The 20,857-nt window shown below is 51.5% G+C and overlaps 1 protein-coding gene across 4 annotated transcripts in view; it reads right to left on the reverse strand.

Moving 5' to 3' along the window:
• Positions 1–598: 598 nt before the first annotated feature.
• Positions 599–20,857, reverse strand: part of KIF6 (kinesin family member 6) — a 388,886-nt gene continuing 368,627 nt past the window's right edge. For all 4 annotated transcript variants that reach the window (XM_040473403.1, XM_040473402.1, XM_040473404.1 and 1 more), the window contains 4 exons: positions 19,084–19,181; positions 11,567–11,656; positions 9,037–9,143; positions 599–3,480 (listed from right to left, as the gene is read on the reverse strand). In XM_040473403.1, the coding sequence (XP_040329337.1) occupies positions 3,470–3,480; positions 9,037–9,143; positions 11,567–11,656; positions 19,084–19,181 (306 nt within the window). In that variant the 3' untranslated portion in view covers positions 599–3,469. The remainder of the gene's footprint in view (positions 3,481–9,036; positions 9,144–11,566; positions 11,657–19,083; positions 19,182–20,857) is intronic.

Consider the following 20,857-nt stretch of genomic DNA (forward strand, 5'->3'; position numbering starts at 1 on the left):
AGCCTTGAGTGATTTCTTCACCCACGTGTCTCGCCCAGCAGTTGGCTGAAGACTTGAGAGAACCCTCTGGAGATCTCCGCAGTGTGTCCGCACTCTGCAGCTCACTCACCTCTTGTACTTGGCCTTGCCAATGGAAGCCCCCTTGGCCTCCCTGGACTATAGGCTCCAATTCCTTAACTAGGGAAACCACTGGGCGCCACCTGGTGCCCGCTTCCAGGACTGCAGCCTAAGTACTGTGAGGAGCTGTAAGTTGGGGCAATCATAGGGCTCACCTCAAATGTTTCCCTTCTCTTGGGGGTTAGTGTCCTGTACTGCCTTTTCCCAGTGTTTTATTGTCTTATACATTTTGTCTAATTTTCAGTTATTTAAAGCAGGAGGGTAAATCATGTCCCTGTTGCTCTATCATGGCTGTAAGTGGTGGTCCTACTTTTTCATATACAGTGTTCTCTCAAGTGCCCTTTCAGTAGGCAGCGTGGACGGAAAGAGTGAACTCTGAGAAATTCTGCATCTAGTCATATACCATCTCTGGGTTTCAATATCTGTATCTGTTAGCTGTGGCTACAGTTAATGCTTCATGACAAATCACCCCAAGGCTTAGTGGCTTATAACAACAAACATTTATTCTCATGATTTTGGGTCTTTGGATCAGCCAGGGTTCAGCTGGTCTGGGCTGGACTTGATGGGACGGCTCTGCTCCAGGCTACAGGTTTGCTGGCCTTGGCTCCAGGCTGTAGGCTGGGCTCAGATCTGCTCTCTGTATGTTCTGGGATCTAGGCTGAAGGGGCACACCTATTCAGGGCATGTTCTTCTCAAGGCAGATCCCTGGAGTGTGAGAGGAGAGCCCGAGCATGCAGGCTCATGTCAAGCCTCTGCTTGTATCACGTCTGCTAACATCCCATTGACCAAGGCAAGTCACAGAGCCAAGCCCAAATTTAAGGGGTAGGAAAGAATACCCTACCGCCATGAGGCTGTGGCAAAGCTTTGGATGTATAATTCTATTTCAGGGGGCAAAGTCTTACGACTGGTTATTCAATCTACCACAGTTTCTGTATCTGCTTCCTAAAAATCCCTCGTAGCAGGATCTGAGCAAGCCACATTCTAAACTGTCCTCCTAACATCTCCTGTCAAGTGAATAGCAGAGCAAATTGAATTCTAGTAGGGACTGGGCTGGAGTCACCGGCCAGGCTGCTTTCCAGAAGATGTTTTGGAAAGCTCTACAGTTTGGCCTGGAGTGAACTCACATGCCCCACTGAGCTCAGGATTGCTGGAGAGTCTTTTCAGAGCATTGCATCCATTTCTCCCACTTTAAAGGCCAGTGAACTTTGTGGAAGATGCACTGTGGTCAAGCATGCGTCCACATCAAAGGCCCAGCTTCCACTGGGAAGGGACATTTGGGGGGGGGTGTCCCTCTCCAGTTGCTGTACACACTTGGTATACGGCTCTCTCGGCAAGACACCATGGCCCAGCTGTCTGTTTTTCTCTCTTCTTCATTTCCTCTCCTGCCTTCAGTGATTGCTGCAGAAGGCGGGTTCACACCCCGCATGGGCCCACACCACACATCTCTGTCAATAAGGCCTTTGGATCCAGGAGATAAGTTCTCAGCAGGAGATCTAAAGTCAATAGACTCTAACCAGCTCTAGAGGGCCGAGGGCACTAAGGTGTGCCAGGCACACTGAGGCTGTCTCCAAAGACTCTGGCCAACTCCATGCTGCCTCAGGGCTCTTGGGACTGGGTGTCTGTGTTACACGTGTGCCCTGGGCACTCGGGGAGGCTTCTAGGATCTGGCTGTAAGGGCTCTGTTTTGGTCTTCCTGGGTCCTACAGACTTTATTGAGGACTTACTATGTGCCGCAGGACTGTGAGGGCCAGGGAGGCTGGACCCTGCCCGATGGGCCTCAGTCACAGAGCCAGAGTAAAGGCATGGGCCAGATGCCAGCCCAAGAAGTCTGGGTTCTGTCTCTGCCACTCATTAACTGAAAGGGTATTTTACTCAATGCCAACTTGTGCTGGGGACATAGTGATGAGCAAGACATGTAGGTCCTTGTTGTCATGGAGCTTTTAGTCTTGGGGGAGGGGTTGCAGGCCATAAAAAAATAAGCAAATAAAGAGAGATGATATGTCAGGCGGTGATGAGGAAAATAAAACAGAGAAATGGGATAGAGAGCAACTAGGGGGTGGCTCTAGTTGGGCGGTCAGGGAAAGCCCCCGAGGAGGGGACATTTGCCACCAACAAGCCCTTAGAAGCCAGCCCCTCCCCTTTGCTTCAGGGTTTCTAATATTATCAGTGAGGGTGTGGATTGGAGGGGCTGTATGGCCTGCCTGGCTTTGAAATGGGACCATCTACCTTCTCTCGAATGATCCTTTTACCCAGTCCTGGGCAGGGGGGGACAGCAAGCCAATTCAATGTATTTTCTCTCTGCTCTCTTTCCAGGGCGGCAGGTCCTGTATTCATAGGACAGAGATAGCAGGAATGGTAGACAAACACTTTTACTCAGCTTCATTTCAGATGTCCATCCTCTCCCCACTCCACACCTCTCCCCACCTACTGCTGGCTTGGGACCTTGCTGCCCTTGCCCTCTGAGGGCCTCCTGAGGGCTGGCCCACCCTCCCCTGGGTCTGTATCATGCAGCCAGGCCCCAGAGTGCTGCAAGGGCTCACTGAGGCAAGCTCCTGGCAGCTCTGTTTTCCCGGTGGGAGCAGGGAGTTTGGGCCCAAGTCATGCAGAGCCCCAAGAGGCTGGGTGAGGGTGTGAGGCCCAAGGTGCCCACACCGCGCCTCTCAAGCTCTCTGCAGAGCTCCTGGGAGCCATCCACAGCTCCTAGGGTGCAACGATGTCCTTGGACCCTACAGGGTGGGTGACTCTTTAGAAATACGGCTGATTCAGGCACTGCCTATAGATCATCTGGGCCATGAGGGTGATGGCACAAGGTTTGGTTTGGGAGATCAGGACTGGCCATCAAGATGCTTTGCACTCCACTGCTTTGTCTTTAGCTCCAACGTCCTGCCTGGCTTGCCCCAGCCATTCCTGGGCTCCTAAACCAGGGGGTAGGGCAGGGAGCGGGCTGGTAGGTAGCTAAAAATAACAGATGATCATTTCTCCCGTATTCTACCAGCATGAGCCTCCCCTGCCACTGCATCATGATGGTACTATTTCATAATCTCTAAGGTTTAAAATCGGCCACTACAAGAGTGAGCAGAAGCCCTTATATAACCACTAGCACCCCGGCATTGCCTGGTCCGGCCAACAGCCCCAGTACCCACAGCAAGGATGGTGCCAGAAGCCCTGGTCCCAGCCTCACTGGCAGCCTCCAGGACACCATCCTTAAGGAAACACGGCCCCCTCTATGGGAACCCAAATCACTAGTTGCTCCCAGCAGCCCACAGATCACATCTGAAGCCAGGGCGAGTGAGAAGAGATGCCTTCCTTCATCTGTACCCCATTCTTGCTGCCACAGTGCACGGCCGGATGCTTACTGGAAACCTGAAAGGAGACAGGATGTCTTGGTTAGGCTGTGCGTGGGGGCACTGATTTGTCCCTGATTGAAGCGCATGGGGAGGCGGCGGCGGGCCACTCCCTTTGGGTCTCAGTGCCCGGACTCCTGGGGGCTGCATTTATTCCCCCAGCAACGAAGGACGCAGCCTCCTTTGCCGTCTCCCTGAGCCAGGACCAACAGTCATTGTCCAGCCCCACTGACATCCCTACCAAATTCTCCAAGAGATTCTCTTTTTGGTCCTTCTATTCATTATATTCCGCCTGACCACCATGGCCCATCCTGTCACCTCCCATGGCTGGACAGGGAGGGAGAAGGGCCCCTGAGGACTAGCCAGCATGGTCCCCAACCTGTGGTGCGACTGGGCAAATCGTGTTGGTTCTCTGGGCCTTACTTTCCAAATACCCAGGTGGATGGAGCAGATGAGGTATCTAGTAGAAGAAAGGTAGCTGGCAGGGCTCCTTGCTTCTCCGAGTGTGCTCCGTGGATCAGCGGCATTGGCATCTCCAGGGAGCTTGTTAAGAAGTGCCGAATCTAAGACCCTACCCAGACTTCCAGGACCAGAATCTGCACTTTAACAAAATCCCTAGATTTACTGGCACATTAACGTGTGAGAAGAAATGGTATGAGTGACGTAGTTCATTTGCTTGAAGTCTGGCTCTCATAATTAGAGCAGAAGGGCTTGGGAACACTGTTTAAGACACCTGCAGGGGGCAGAGGGATTGAGGAGTGGGGTGGCCGCGGCCATCTGCGTGTGGGCACGGGGACCTGGCAGCGGGTGGGGAGTGTGGGCGTGGTCTGCCTGACGCCGCTGAGGGAGAACCAGTAAATCTCTGTGCTGCACTGAATGTGGGAGGTGGCAGCGAGGGAGAGGTGGAAAACGATTCAAGGCTACGAGCCCTTGTTCCTTCAGATCTAACGCTGAGTGCAAGACCCCAGGCTGTTTAATTAAGTGAAGATGGTCCTTACTTTTCAGACATTCCTACCTGTTCTAGATGAATCTTAGAGCGGGAAGGAAGGACACCAGGCACACCGGTGCATGTGAAGGGGATGTGTTCCAGTCACTCTGGACCCACGGTTCCCAGCTCTGCTGAGCACTGGAAACCCCTGGGGGTGGGGGGACCTTTAGAAATCCCAGGCCACTCCCAGGACAGATTAAATCAGAATCTCGTGGCGGTGGTAGGGGACCAGGTGACACCAATGAAGAGCCAGGGCTGAAACCCACTGCTTTGTGGGCTCTCTGTTCCAAGGACGGGGAGGGCAGGTCCTGGGGACCAGCAGGCATGGGGCCGCTGAGCATGTCGTGGCTCCGGTGTTTCCCCTGCACCGCTGATACGCAGCCTGGGCCAGGATGGGTTAGCACTGCCAGTGGTGAGGAGCAGAGGGTCTGAGCCGGCTCCTGCCCTGGACTGTCACTGCATCCCACATACACTTGCCTGCAGTGGTGACCGGGGCAGGGGCGGGGCTGAGAAGGAGCGCCACAGAGCAGGGCCGAGTGCCCCACAGACCCAGACCTCAACCCCACAGAAAAGGTGCCATTTCTTTACTTGACGAACCCCAGTGAAGCAACGGAGCTGTCAGTCTGTACTGGGATTTTGTGACGGTAGGTTCCCAGACTGGAGGGTACGGCTACAGAGAAACCATTGAAAGGAAATCACTCCTCACCCTGTTGGGCCAGTTCCCACCAGAGGCCAGTTTCCCCGCTAACAGCTCCCTGGCGCTTGGCTGTTTATGAGGGACTTTTATGGACATTATCTCAGGAGAGGCTGGCCACCTTGACGAAGGGGGAATCTGAACGTGGCAGATGTGTGAAGGCGGGGGCAGTGACCTGCCTAAGGCCCACAGCGCTGAGTCAAGGAGCCCCGCGTTTAGGCCTCCTCCCTCCCAGTTCTGGGGCCTTTCCATTTTCCTGGGATGGATCCTGCCCGGTGGGGAGCTGGAGGGTTTCTCGCAGTGGGGACGATGGAGTCCAGGCTGGCAGCGGCCTCTGAGGCACTCCGCGGAGGCTCCGCCTGGCCCCGGCTGGAGAAGAGGGCAAGGGGGTCACGCCAAGGTTCCTGTCCAGATGGAAACACTTCCAAACTCAGGGATTAAGGAAGGTTTTATTAAAAAGCACTCTAGAAAGGGGTTAACCTCATTTGCTCAGATTTTAAAGCCATCCTTGGCAGTTGGAAACAGCAGATTTGACACCGTGGATGACGAACGCCCCATACGGGGGATATATACCTGTCCACACGTGCCCCTGGCAGGGATTTAAACGTTCCACAGCTTTTCCATGAATCCTAAATCAACTAGATTCATCCTGGCCCTTGGTGAAGTGTGTGAGGCGGCGGGTGAGGCTTACGTTAAATCACCCTCTCTGGGCTCCTGCTCTTAGGCTGACAGTCACAAATTCCCCATAATGAGCACTCCTGAAGAAGCCCAGACAGACAGCGCCACTAAATTAAGAGCAGAGGGAGCCCAGGGCAGGGGAGAGGGAAGTGTTTGCTTTGGCTGGGGAAGGTGCCTGGGGCCCGGCCTGCATGTTTGCCTGACAGGGAGGCCTGATAAGTGGGCTGTGTGGAAAGTGCTGCGTGGTGGGGCCTGGCCATCTGCCGCACGTTGGGGGAGGCCGCACCTGCTGGCCCTCTGGCCCTGACCTGGTGGAACCCTTGTCACTCTTCTTCAGCTTCCTCTGCAGCCACACAACCACTAAGAACCCAAGATTATTTTTTCTCCCCTTGAGAATAAAAATTGAACCCTTGAACTTTTGTTTTGATGAATTACTTCCAGGCTGCTATTTGTTTGGAGAACAAAGCTCCCAGCTGCAGGGTGGGTAGAGGCCAAGAGACAAACACCCGACCGACCACAGAGTGATTTTCAAGACAGCATGGCCAACTGGAGACAGCACAGAAAAGCTGGGTTATCCTAGCTCTGCCATTTGTTAGCTGGGCAAGTTATTCAGCCGCTGTGTGCCTCAGTTTCCCCTCCTGTCAAAAGGGGGATCAGACTCTTGGCTCTGTACACTCGCAGCACCCCATCTTTCAGTACAGTTTTCTGTACCATCTGGGCAATGGCATTAGCAGGAGGACGCCATCTTGACATAGACCTTGGGTTTATGCCTCTTCTTGTCAGAGAGGGTTGGAAATAGTGCCTTTATGTGGGCAAAACCTGGGTAAACACAACCGAACGATGTTGCTGACGTGTAGACTTCTTAAAGGGATGGATGATGGCTGATTTCAATGCATTTGTTCCAGGGGAGGGTTTCTTCCTCCACATATGTTCTGGACGCCATGCCCTCTCGTTCCTCCAAGAGTTTCCCCTGCAGGCTCGGCCCTCTTTTCCCTACCATCAGCCTCCTTTCTTCTCCCGGACCATTCCTCTCAGCACGTAAGTGCGTCTTCACAACCACTGCCTCCCTTCAGCCCCAGCCTCCCGACTGCCCCTCCTCCCAGCCAAGCCCTTGGGTCAGCTGTCCCCACTCACTATCTCTACTTTTGCTCCTTCTTTTCTTTCCTCAACCACCGCAATGGCCCCTTTATTCTCCCAGGTCCCCGCCCACAGGGCACTTGTCCAGGGCCATCATGACATGCAAAGTGGACACCAGGCAGCATCCCATTCTTGCTTAGCCTTCCAGCAGCCCTGGGCTCTACCACCCCTCTCCCCTGGACCACGTTCCCCTGCAGGCCTGCCTGAGGCCACACTCGCTCCCCTGCTGTCTCTTCTCTCGCCCTGGCTGAGCCTTGTCAGTAGCTTTGGTGAGATCTTCCTGCTTACCCCCAAATGTCAGAGTGCCCCAAGGGTCTGTGTCAGCGATTAGAACAACCCTATTTACTCTCCTCAACAGGGATTCCACCCAGTGCATTCAGACCTTGCCGCTGAGCTCCAGACTCGTGTTCAGGGGCCTACTTATCTCCTCTGAGATCTCAAAGGGCTACTGAAACTTGAATGGGCCAGCCAGAAATCTGAATTCCCCTAGCAACTTCCCTCTGGTGTCCACTCCGCCCTGCCTTCCTGCTGATGGCACCCCCATCCTGTTAGCTGCTCAGAACAGGTGCCCATGAGCCCTTCTGGCTCTCTTTGCCCTCACGACTCACGTCCGATCTGCCACTAGGTCCAGGCTACCCTCACCCCTTGCCTGGACCTCCCCAGGAGCCAGATGACTGTGCTAATCCCGGACCTCTACCACCTCTGCTGTGTACAACGGCCAGAGTCAGCTTGCCAAAGTTTCGGTCAGACCACATCGCACCATGGCTTAAATTCTTCAGTGAGTTTCCCACTACATCAGGAATAGAAGCCAAGCCCCTTACCCTCGCCCACAAGGCCTGTTCATTTGGCTCCTGTTCTCGAGCTGAGCCCTTAAGTGACTCTGGCCTCCTTCCCACCCTGTGACCGAGCAAAGCTCCCTCCAGGGCTGTTCACTTTCTACTCCTTCCGCTTGGAATGCTTGCTCGCAGGACACTGCATGGACACTCCATTCTCACTATTCAGCCACTAGTTCAAGGTTCCCCTCCCCAGGGAGCCCCCGCCCCCGCCCCAGTTAATGGCAGTCTTCCCTGTGGCTCTCTACCACATTATAGATTTTAGCTATTTCATAGCGCTTACCAGCACGTCAAATGGTCTCTATTTGTGGGTGTGTTCTCTGTCTCTCCCCCACCTCCAGAATGCCATGGAAGGCCATCCTTTACTTGGGATGTTCCATCCCCGTGTGCAGAACCCCTAGTGTCTCAGCTGCAGACAGTTGGCCATGAAACTGACTGTGGGTTTCTTGCAGCAGGTGTCAGTCATTATAGGATCTGAGTCTGCCATTTCATCCACCAAGGCGTTGACATGGGAAAGCAACACTCAACCTGCCTGGTAGCGTTTGGCTTACTGGGACGAGGTTAAACGCGAGGGGCCGGCGTAAGGGGTCTTGGGTCTTATCGCTGTGGGTCTCTGGGGGAGAAGGAGGCAGGAGAAGAGAAGGCCTGTCCATAGCAGGGGGCAGCTTCCAGGAGGAAGATGGGGGAGGTGGGTGACAAAGGCCAGGAAGGGCCTTCTCTGCTTCTTCCTGTTGTCTGGAACACCACAAGTATTCCTTCTGTAACTGTTAAAGGGGTCCTCAGGCCTGAGGTTTCAAGTGGTGTTTACGTCTACAACTCATTGGCAAGAACCATGCTCCAATAGGAAAGTGATATTTCTAGCTAGGAATTCAAGTTACCAAACCATCACTCAGCCCCTTCCCGTATGGAGAAGGCTGGACAAAGGAGAGATGGCTTTGGGGACACAGAACAAAGGGAGCTGGAGATCCGGAGGAGGGAGGGAAGCTTTGCCAAGCAAGGCGAGAGCACCTGGGCCCGCCACCCCCTTGGGTCTGTCTTGGTGTTCGTGATGCTGTCTTCTGGAGCTTTTTTCCAGGAGGAAGCAGAGGCCAGGCACATGTGAAGGGACCACAAGTTCAGTCCTGTGGTTTCAGGAATACACAGGAAGCTCACTTCTCACTCTGGCCTTCCCCCTTACCTCCCTCAAGAGTTGGTGAGCAGAGCTGGGTGACCTGTGACCCTGGAGGAGGAGGAAGGTGTACTTACATTTCTTCTGCAGAATGCTCTGTCTGGCCTTGATGAATGCCAGGATGTCAGAGTCAGTCTGGCTGTCCCCAGTGAGAGGGATAGATGATGCTGGCTTCTCAGGGATGCTGAGGACAAGCACATGTCACACATCACTGTACCTTACATTTGAACTCCATGCTTACCTTTCCGAAGTGCTTTCCATGTTCAGTAACCGGATCTCACCCAGGAGGCTGCCTGGCAGTCTGCCTCCTGACCCCTCCACCCAGTCTGTGCAGGAACCACAGTGACCCTTTCATCATATCCTCCTCCTCTGGCTTAACCCTGTTGGTGGATTCTCCTCACTCTCAGAGTGAAATTCAGACTCTCTTCATGTGTGATCTGGGCCCTGGGCTACTACTCCACTCCAGCCGCCCTGCCCTTCTTTCTTTAAAAAAAAAAAATTTTTTTTAATGTTTGTTTGAGAAGAGGGAGAGACACAGTGCAAATGGGGGAGGGGTAGAGAGAGAGGGAGACACAGAACATGAAGCAGGCTCCAGGCTCTGAGCTGTCAGCACAGCCCAATGCGGGGCTCAAACTCACAAACAGTGAGATCGTGACCCGAGCCAAAGTCAGATGCTTAACTGACTAAGCCACCCAGGCGCCTCCAGCCCTGCCCTTCCTTCTGTTATTCTCTCTCTCTCTCTTTTTTTTAATATGAAATTTATTGTCAAATTGGTTTCCATACAACACCCCGTGCTCATCCCAACAGGTGCCCTCCTCAATGCCCATCACCCACTTTCCCCTCCCTCCCACTCCCCATCAACCTTCAGTTTATTCTCAGTTTTTAAGAGTCTCTTATGGTTTGCTTCGCTCCCTCTCTTTTTTTTCTCCTTCCCCTCCCCCATGGTCTTCTGTTAAGTGTCTCAGGATCCACATAAGAGTGAAAACATATGGTATATTTCTCTGTATGACTTATTTCACTTAGCATAACACTCTCCAGTTCCATCCACGTTGCTACAAAAGGCCATATTTCATTCTTTCTCATTGCCAGGTAGTATTCCATTGTATATATAAACCACAACTTCTTTATCCATTCATCAGTTGATGGACATTTAGGCTCTTTCCACAATTTGGCTATTGTTGACAGTGCTGCTACAAACATTGGGGTACAAGTGCCCCTATGCATCAGCACTCCTGTATCCCTTGGGTAAATTCCTAGCAGTGTTATTTCTGGGTCATAGGGTAGATCTATTTTTAATTTTTTGAGGAACCTCCACACTGTTTTCCAGAGTGGCTGTACCAGTGTTATTCTCTTACTCAATGGCTTTGCTTTGGCTGTCTCCTTTCCCTAGACTGCTCTCCCCCCCAGACCTTTGCATGGTTGAATATGCGTTGAATATGCTTTGTCTCTGCAACTTCCCCATCTCTGGTGCGGCCCCCACCCCTCGCCTTCCCTAAACCAAGCCCATTCCACCTGAGATGTCACTGTCTCCTTCAGCACCCAACTTAGATGGCACATCCTTTAGGACGTCTACCCAGTGCATCCCTACCCCCCCACGATGGCTTAGCTAGTTCCTGGGGCAGATAAGTATTCTCTCTTCTCTCTGTAAAAACAGTTAGCTGAGTAAGTTGCCATGGCTGAAAAAAAATACTACATTTCCCAGTCTCCTTTGCTGCTATGTGTGGTCAGGTGACCAGGTTCCAGCCAATGAGATTTATAAGAAGTGTGGGATTTCCAAAAAATCCTTTTAAAAAAGTAAGAATGTATGTGCCTTTCTCCCTCCTCTTTTTCTATTTAATAACCAGCCTGCCCCCACAAGAAAATTCTAAGCAGTGCCCTCCTGGCTTGCAAGCCTCATCCTCATACAGCAGGTGATAGTATCCACTCTGTCAGAAGCCAGTGAGGACTGTCCACAATAAGGGGCTGTTCCCCATCACAAGTAGTTGTGTTGGCATCCAGCTGCAGTCAGTGACAAGGGCTCCCGTGGGGCTGCACGGAGCTGTTCCTTCTGTCTGGGCTCGGGGAGGGGCATGGCTGGACCTCACCCCTTAGACTGCTTGGGGGGAGAGTAGGGTCTGCCAGGTGAAGAAGGGTGCTCAGGTGTTCTAGTCAGAAGGCATAAAGGGCACTGCTGAGGAGAGGCCTTCACAGCTTTGTTCAGTCTGGAGTGAACGGCTCACAGGGCCGAGGCTAGCTAGGCTTGTCAACTCTCTGCCCTTCCTGGCCTGGGGACCCTGTGGCAGGATAGGCTATGTTGGAATGGCCAGTGGGCTGGCTCTTCTTTCCTTCAATGGCCCTGGGTATATCTATTTACACAGACACTTGGAGCAATTCTGCCCGCGCAGGGCAGCAGAGGCCCCTGGGAGAAAACTTCTCTGCCTTGGGACTTGGTATCTGTGAGAGACGCCAGGGTATTCCTGGGGTGTCAGGGTGGAGGCCAGCCCTGGGCTGTGTCTGTGCAGCCACTGGACACGGGGCTCCTCAGGATGTGGGAGAAGAGCACTGGCAATTTTGACCCATTCCACTAATGGCAGGGGCTGTCACAGGCATCAGAGGGAGACGGCAGACCTGTCTTCCAGGGAGGCGCTGGTGCTACTGGGCTCCCGGCTGTGCGGGATGGGACAAGGCGAGGGCAAGATTTTCCTGGTGTTCACATCACTGCAAAAGGAAAATGACAAAAGGAAGAGGTATGAGAGGAGGTTTCCAGAAGAGAAATTTAGGTTTGTATTTAGGAGCCATAGGGACTGAATGTTTGTGTCCCCCAAATCCATACGTTGAAGCCCAAGCACCCAATGTGATGGTATTTGGAGGTGACGCCTTTGGGAGGTAATGAGGTTTTGAGGAGGTCCTGAGGGTGGGGCCCCCATGATGGTCCTGGTATCCTCACAAGAAGAGGAAGAGAGATCACAGCTCCATCTCTCTCTCTACCATGTGAGGACACGGCGAGAACATGGCCATCTGCAAGCCAGTAAGAGGGTCCTTACTAGCCACAGAACACCCTAGTCGGGTGGTGTGACGAGATAACAGGGATTTGTTTCTCACAGTTCTGGAGGCTGGGAGTCTGGGATCAGGGTGCGGCATGGTCACGTTCTCACGAGGGTCCTCTTCTGGCAGACTGCCAAATTCTCATTGTGTGCTCACAGGACAGAAAAAGAGTGAGCTAGCTCTCTGGCCTCTTCTTACGAAGGCACTAATCCCATCAACGAGGACTCTACCCTTGTGCCTTAAAGAGGCACCTCCAAATACCATCGTATCTGGGATTAGGTTTCAACATATGAATTTTTGGAGGATGCGTTCAGTTTATAACATTCTGTCCCTGCCCCCCATCCCTTCACCCCCAACAAATTCACATCCTTCTCACACGTGAAACACGCTCCCTCCATCCCAGCAGCCCCCAAAGGCTTAACTCATCCTGGTATCAACTCTAAAGTCCAAAGTCTCATGTAAATCAGAGACGGGTGAGACTGGAAGTCGAATCACCCTGAGGTGGAATTTCTCACTGGCTGTGAACACGTGAGAGCAGACAAGTTATGTGTTTCCAAAATACAATGGTGGACAGGCATAGGTTAGACATTCCCATTCCACAAGGGAGAGAGAGGGAGGGAGGGAGGGAGGGAGAAAAGAAGGAAGGGAGGAAGGAAGGAAGGAAGGAAGGAAGGAAAGAAGGAAGGAAGGAAGGAGTGATGGGTCCCAGGCAAGTACGAAACCTAGCAATGCAAACTCTGTGAGGACTTAAGGCTTGAGAATAATCCTCTCGGGTCCAATGTTCTGCCTTCTGGATTCACTGGGGTGACAGTCCCGTCTTCTGGACCCACTGGGTAAAGTCCTGCTGGGCTCTTCTGGGCAGGGGTCGTGCCCTCATGGTTCTGCTGGGAGGCCCTGCCCCCACAGCTTTTGAGTGGGCAGTGCCCACTCCCGCTTTTGAAACGGAAGAGGCAGCCAGGATGCTCTCTCAATTGCCTTCAGGGTCACTCTTCCCTTAACTTGGAAGAATAGTGCACATTCATAGCAGAAGACCTGTGCCATTTAATCCTCTCAATTGTCTCATTATCCTCATTATATAGATGAGGAAACGGAAGCTTAGGGAGGTTAAAGAAATTCTAAAAGTTACCGGCTGGCTAGTGGCAGAATATGAATCTAACCCATGACTCTGTGAAGCATCAGAATCTGTTTCTCAGCCATGATCCTTTATTAACTGGACCCGGCTCTGTGGGGTTCTGAGGAAGCACATGTTGGGGATGCATGGTTCACTCCTGGCCACACCTACTGAACAGCCCCTGGTTCCAAATGACAAGTCAGACCCAACAGGTGTCTGACCCACTCAGGCAGGTGCGGTTTGGCCCATTTAACTAGCTTGCCTAATGTGCGCACCTTGCCTTGGATTCCTGGTTGCAAACAGCCAAACCCAACAGTGCTCCTTGGGAGGTGAAGAGGCTGGCCACCAAAGCTGTCCCAAGATGCCAGTGGCATGATGGGATTCTCTCCCTGGTCTGGGATGGTCCTGCATAGACATCATATCCAACCTGGGAGAGGCCTCAAAATTCCTCTGGCTGGAACTCTCCTTTACAGATGGGGGCACTCGGGCTGAGAGGTGGGCTAGGGTTAGACAGGGCCACTGGCTTTGCCTAGCCTGCACCATCAGTCCCAGGCACTCCACAGGCCCTGCAACCTGCTGCCCCACCCATGGGTACAGCCCCTTCCCCAGCTCTGGCCTTCAGCCCTCTCCCATCTCAGCCCTCCCTGGGCCGGCCTCCACAGGTTCGAGACTGTGGGTCAAACAAACAGGGAAGGAAATCAGAGCCTGGGAATCCCTCCCACCCCCATGCCTATTTCCCTGCATCCCAGACTGCACTGGGCGGTGGGGAGAGACGGGGATCTGTGCTGTCTGGTCAGAGAAACTGTAGAACCAGAGGCAGCCATGAGGTGGCAGAGGCTCTGCGTGCTTTTCTTTGGAGAAAGTGGCCAATGATCTGGGCTCCTTCTGAACGGTTCCTGGTGCAGGCCTCCGGAAGGGGAGAGAGGGCTTTCCGTTTCGTAGGTGCTTCGACTACACCAGGTCAAAGTCAGTTTGGAAATTGTAGCCAGTCTTGCCAGATCAGGTCACTGGCACTCAAATGGCTCATTAACTCAATGGATTCCCAATGGATTCCCAGTAGTTCCTTGCTTAAGATTCCAGGGAACATCCAGGTACAAACTGTTGAGGGCTGGTAGCATGTGGAAGAGGGGCAGAGGTGGACAATGGACAGGGCAGAAAGGGGTCAGGATCACACTGTGGAAAGATGGGGGTATCCAGGACCCTCTGCAGAGGCCCAGTCGCCCAGCCTGCTGCCTCGACCATTCAGGAGGGTGGCATAATGTGAAGGCTTGGGGGTCCTGAGGGAGAGGACTCCTCCAGTCCCGAAGCTGCTCGAGGGCCCCCCGGATGCCGCAGCTAAGTTTCTGGACCCTTAGGATCACACTGCAAGTTATTTTTGTTTTCTGCCCTGACCAACCAGCCTCTGACACTGCATTTGTTTCTCATGTTGATATTCCTTCTGGAGACAGAACACACCCGCCATCAGAATTAACTACCTCTTTCCTAATAAGGATTAATAAGTGGTAGTAATAACAAGCCTCCTGGGTTGCCAATCAGAGTGCTGTGCATTTAGCGTGATCGGCCTGCAGGCACGGGGCTTCCCTGGGGAAGTGATGAGGTCAAGTTTCTTTCGGAACCCGAGGAGCAGAGGACCGCCCACCAGGCCTGCAGTGAGTCCATGGACAGCAGCCTCTCTGGAGCTCAGGTGGAAACTGCCTGCTGGACTCTCACGCTCTCGCCCCAGCAGCTGCTCAATGGCACTGGTGCATTTATCTGCATGGAACGATAGTGTCAGAGGGACCTCGGCGCATCTTATAGATGAGATGAGGAGATCCCCAAGGGGGAGCTGCCTTGCTTGCTCAAGGTCCTGCTGATTGGAAGAAGTACAAGGAGGATTTCTCTCAGACATCCTTTGTGAAAGTCTACACCGAAGGGACTCCTTGCAGGTGACCAGCGGTCTCATCTGATGCACACCTCTGAAATTACGGGTTGCAGCTTCAGGGTTAAGGGTGTCTTGGCAGGCACATCCAGGGATCATCTTCAATTGGAACACCTAAGGAAAAGGAATATCCAGGGATGCCAAGGCCCTACTACTGGAAGGGGGGCATTATTCTTATAGTGGTTCCCCAAGAAGATTCCAGGAAGCCCTGCCCAGTGGCTGATTCTTAGACTTCTTCCATGGCGGGCACTCTCTCACAGAAGCTGGGAGGTAAAGGCTGGTGGCAGGGGGACAAATGGACAAGCAATACAGAGAGGCAGCCTTTGCTGATGGAGAGCAAGGGAGAAGGGGAAAGCAGCCTAGACAGGAAGGCAAAAAGAAAAAAAGAGGGAGAAGGGGAATGTAGGGTGGGGATACAGGTGGGCAGGGAGAGAAAGTAGAAGAAAGGGATGGAGAAGAATGCAGTGCAGGAGTGAAGCAGAGAGGGGAGGGGAGGTGGGGAGAGAGCAGGGGGGAGGGAGGTGGGAAGAACAGAGCCTGGAGTTCAGGATCACTGGGTAATCTTCATGTTGCCAACCACAGAGTTAAACAACCCCTTTCCCTTTCTGTGCCTGCTAGTTAAACGAGGGGTTGAATTCAGGGTTTCTCGACAGAAATGGTGGAGGCCGACGGCAGGGAGTTCTGGTTTTCCAGTCAGAGGTTGGCTTTGTGAGCAAGTGTACATTTGCCTGTTGAAAATCCTGGCCCCTTGGGCAGATCAGGCCATGGGCACACAGAGAGGGGAGAGCCCAAGGAGGAGGACCTGGCATTTCGCAGAACCTAAAGAAAGCACGGTTGAATGAAATAGCACAGCATATGGGCTGGAAACTGCTGCCTCCTGCAAGTGCCCCTCAAGGGCAGTCATTGATGTGAGGAGTGAGCAGGGTGGCTGGATGCCGACAGGCTTGGGTTCCAATCCTGCCTTACCACTGACTAGCTGGGCGACCCTGAGCAAGTGAACTGAGCTCTCAGAGCCCAGGTGTTCTCATCTGTAAAATGGGGACAATGATAGTATGCATGTGGCACATTTGCTCAGTGCCTGGCCTACAGGGTTCCTGGAAACGACAGGGTATTATTCCTGTGAGAGAAGAAAGCTAATGCTGTCTCCTCAGAGAACTTAAGGACATCAACGACTAATCCTGCACTGCTGGAGGTTTGCAGAGACTGTCTGAGGAACCATGACCCGGGCACAGGGTCTCCTCCCCACCTCACCCCTACGAAAGCCTGTGAGCTCTTTTCTGTCAGCATTAGAAAGCATGTGGCGGTGATTTCCTTGTCAAAGGTGGAGCCCCCAGACCACTCCCTTTCCAGTCAATAACAGGGACCTTTCCTCTCACCTATTGGAAACTTTCTGCCTACAATTTTTGGTATCTGAACTGCAGTGTGGAAGGGAATTTAGGGGTGCCAACCACTCACAGTTGAGGTGTCTTAGCAAATTCTGTTCAGGATATTTGGTTATTTCTGCTGAGGGTTTAGAGGTAAACCAGAGCCCTGGCTGCCACCAGAGATGACAGGGCCTGATATTCCAAGGCCTACCTGGGCCATCTCCCCAAAGACCCTCCTGTGAGCAGTCTTCAAAGGGGCCTGGGGTAGAGTTCTGCGAGCAAGATTTTGAGAAAAGCTTCCATGGGTGACCTTTACTTTGAAATTCGGAGTTGTGAATTTCATTTGGCAGGCATGGTCTATTTCTACTGTATAGCCCTTGGAGTGTGTGTATTGGGCCTTCACACACACACACACACACACACACACACACACACACTTCATTGTCTTTGAAACAAAAGAAAACTTAGAGATGTAGCTTCCTACTTGCTAGGCAGGATATTTCTAACAGTAAGGAACTATGCAAGAGACCTAGAAAAGAGGCTGGGGAAATCAGGGGTTCTGAGCCTCATCACTGGGACGAGAGCTTGGTGTTGTGTGGGATACATGACAGACTCAGGACTGAGCCAGAGCATTAACCAGGGAAAGCCCTGTCCTCTTGGATGGGCCAATGTTTTTCAAACATGCTCTGTGGAATCCAGAAGTTTCAGGAGAAGGAGACAGCTATACAGGGGTTGCAAACTCAAGTGCTCCAGAGTTTGGCAGGTACCCAAGTGAATGCAGAGAGGGCCAGTGTAGGATGCTAATGCTAAGCTGTCTGTATTGCTGTAGAGCAAGTCTATCTATGCTGCCTTTTTAAAGGATATTAAATTAATGGGCAGGTTTTTGGAGAAGTTTTAGGTTTACAGAGAATTGAGCAGATGGTGCAGACTTCCCATATAGCCCCCCTCTCCCATCTTGTAGTTTCCTGTATTATTAACGTCTTGTATGAGTGTTGGACGTCTGTTACAACTGATGAACCAATATAGATACAATGTTATTAACTCAAGTCCACAGTTTGTCTACCAGGGGGTTCACTCTTTCTGTTGTACAGTTCTACAGATTTTAACAAATGCATAATATCATATTCCCATATGTTTTGCTGCCTTAAAAATCTCTAGTGTTCCCCCATTCATCCTTTCCACCTCTCCCCTCTCACCCTGACAATTACTAATTCTTTTACTGTCTCCATAGTTTTGCCCTTTCCAGAATGTCACGTTGGAATTGCACATTAGGTACCCTTTTCAGATTGCTTCTTTCACTTAGTAATACACATTTAAGTTCCCTTTATGTGGTTTCCTGGCTCAATAGCCATGAAGTAATGTAATAATGTGTGTCAACCATACTTGAAAACAACAACAAAAGAATAGTTTTAGGCTTACAGAAAATCTGCAAAGATAGTACAAAGAGTTACCATGTACCTCACACCCACTTGCCCTTATCATACAATCTTACACTGGTATGGTACATTTGTCACAACTAGTGAAACAATGCTGATACTTATCATACTAATGAAATAATGCTGATAATTATCATTAATTAAAGTCCATACTTTATTTGCATTTTCTTAATTTTTACCTAGTGTGTTTTTTTGGACCTAGGATCCCATCCAGGCTAGCATATTACATTTTGCTGTCATGCCTCCTTCGGCTCCCCTTGCCTGTGACAGTTTCTTACATTTTTCTTGTTTTCGATGACCTTGACAGTTTTGAGGAGGACTGGTTGGGTATTCTGCAGCATGTCCCCCAGTCGAGACTTACACGATGTTTTCCTCATGACTGGACTGGGGCGATGGGATTTCGAGAGGACCACAGAGGTAAAATGCCATTCTCATAACATCATATTAAGGGTAATGTCTGGCATAACGCCCCTCCCACCCCAGTCAAATAGAGTGAAAGCTCTATTTCACATTTTCCAACCTAAGAGCTCAGCTCCTATTCAATCCCAGTCACGGGACTGCTCCTTGGTGGCAGAGGCCGACACCCCACGCAAGCTGCCCTGGCCTCTGTCCTGACAGCAGATCTCTCTGGGGGACAGAGGATGGCCGAGGCATGCGTCACTGGCTCTACCCCCTGAGTTGTGTGGTTGCAAAGAGATAATAACGTGGGTGGCATGAGAAGGAAGCTGCCTTCAGAAGGTGGTGTGGGGGGAAGTGGAGTCCCTGCTGGATCATGCCGGCATTCAGGGAAACTGGCTCCTGGTTGTCCTCACATGCAGGCCATCCTCCTGGGAGGCCACCCACATCTCTCCTGAATCTGTGCGAGGACAGTCTTTTAGCAGAGCTCCTCTGTATCCTGACCGGCCTACCACCAATATCCCCTTCCTTTCCAGTCCCCCCCACTCTCTCCCAAACTCTCCCTTCCACCTACTTCCAACCCCTTCTTCCTACTCAGGGGGCAGGACCAGGGCTCGTGCAATGAAAGCGCTTGTCTCTTGTCACCATGGCAGTAGGTCTGCTGGCTGCCAGGTCAGGGGAAAAGGACTGAGGAGGAGTGCTCAACAGGCTTTGGTCACACACTCCTGGAACCACTGGCTCGAGTATCTGCAGCTAATGTAACAGTACGCGTGATTCACCATGGCGAATCAGGCAGCCTCTAGAGACCCCTATGCAGGGGAGAAAGAACAGGTTGAGGAGAGGCAGGGAAACTTTTCTTCAGCCTCACTCCTTACCTTTGGTTACAGAGAAGCTGAGACCTTTCACGCTGGGACTCAGGTGTCTGGGGAAAGGGCTTCATGTGATTGAGGGAATTCACTGCTGGAGAATTTACCTGTTGGCCCAAGGAGTTTCACAGTATTAGCTTGAATCTGATGACACGGGAAAATGTCTTTGATGTATTTCTTAAGGTGAAAAAGCTAGTTCTATAAGTTTCTATATACAACATGTGCGGGGGAAACAATTAATCTAGACATTGTGATCACTATACTGATGGGCATCAAAATATTATCTCTGGGTGGCAGGATTGTGGGTAATGTCTGATTTATTCTTTGTCCTTTTCTGTGCTAAGCCTTCCACTTTGAGCCTGTATTATTTACTTGTAGTCAGGAAAAAGTGTTTAACATGCAATCTGACAATTCTCCAGAAGTCCTCTCTGGTTTTGCTTCCCCTTGTCCCAAAGAGATGCTCACAGAGGCAGGAGAAATCCCCTGAGCACCTCCTGTAGAGGAACGGCTCCACCATGGTGCCCTGGCAACTTTGCATGTCTCCACACGGGGCTGGAGAGCAAGGCCTCAACTGTGGCTTCTCTGAATCTTGGCAGAATGCCCCGTGATTCTCCCAGAACCTGACAGCATAGCAGGCTCACGAGCAGCTGCTACAAGGCTATTTCCCACTTGCCTTCCTATCTCCCTGGGGGGTGGTCATGGGACCGTTTCTCATCACCTCCCATGTTCTGATGAGGTTTAAGGCTTTCTGCCTTGCTCCACTCAGCGTACATCTGCAGGCTATAAAACTGCCTAGCGGCAGCATAGAATTAACTCCTCAGCAACAGGGTGCCCCATCAGCCCTACTGCAGTCATCTGGTCCATTGTGTTTCAGTGACACCCTGTGGGGCAGAGGATACACTGAGCTGACATCTTTGGCTACTCCGGCTTTTGCTGCCCATGTGAACAAAATACACTGTCTGAATCCATCAGCCTTGCCCGGACACTTCCTGAGTCACATGGGATCACCCTCACCATCCGCTCAGTGGCTAACCTCCCTTGGGCACCAGCAGTGGCTGGTGGCCTCGCCACGAAGGGGTCTTAACTGGAGAACAGACAGGACCCAGGGGTGCTGCGAACGTGGATGGGAATCAATGACGTTTTTATTTTTCCTAACTTCTACCTGAAATCTAGCATGTCTTTCAATGATACAATGTAGGCAACAAACCATAGTGGTATATGTAACGTCAGTGACTTCATCACCGGTTAGAAATCACAAGATATTTTCATATCATATTACACTATGGCAGAAATACTGAAATACTGTGTTCACCACTACTTTGAAATTATGTTAATTATTAATAAATGTACCTTATTAATACATTCGTAAAGTGGTATACATGTTTTTATACCATAACTTTGCTTTAAAAATATTTTGACAACTTTATTTCAGTCTTACTGGTTTTCTTTGTCATCTTGTATATTAAGTTTTATCCAAATATTCTTCTCTATAGTCTGGTAACATGGCTACTTGGCTGTGTGTCTTTGACCAAATAACTTCTTAGGCTCTCAGTTTCCTTGTCCTTGAAATGAAGGGGTCAGCTGTTAGATGATCTCTGAGAGATCCGCCAGCCGCCTCCGTTACACCAGAGCTGAGGACTTACAGGAGGACAACTGGAACTGGGCGTTTGTATTAATGCTTCTTAACTTGTTATCTTGGCCTTCATAATATTATAGGGAGCTTCCAGGAATCTGTCTAGCAAATATGCAAACATTTATCTACAAACAGGCTTCCAGTGCAAAA

The sequence above is a fragment of the Herpailurus yagouaroundi genome, unplaced genomic scaffold (assembly GCF_014898765.1).
Source record: "Herpailurus yagouaroundi ecotype Mexico unplaced genomic scaffold, PumYag 139, whole genome shotgun sequence".
NCBI lineage: Eukaryota > Metazoa > Chordata > Mammalia > Carnivora > Felidae > Herpailurus > Herpailurus yagouaroundi.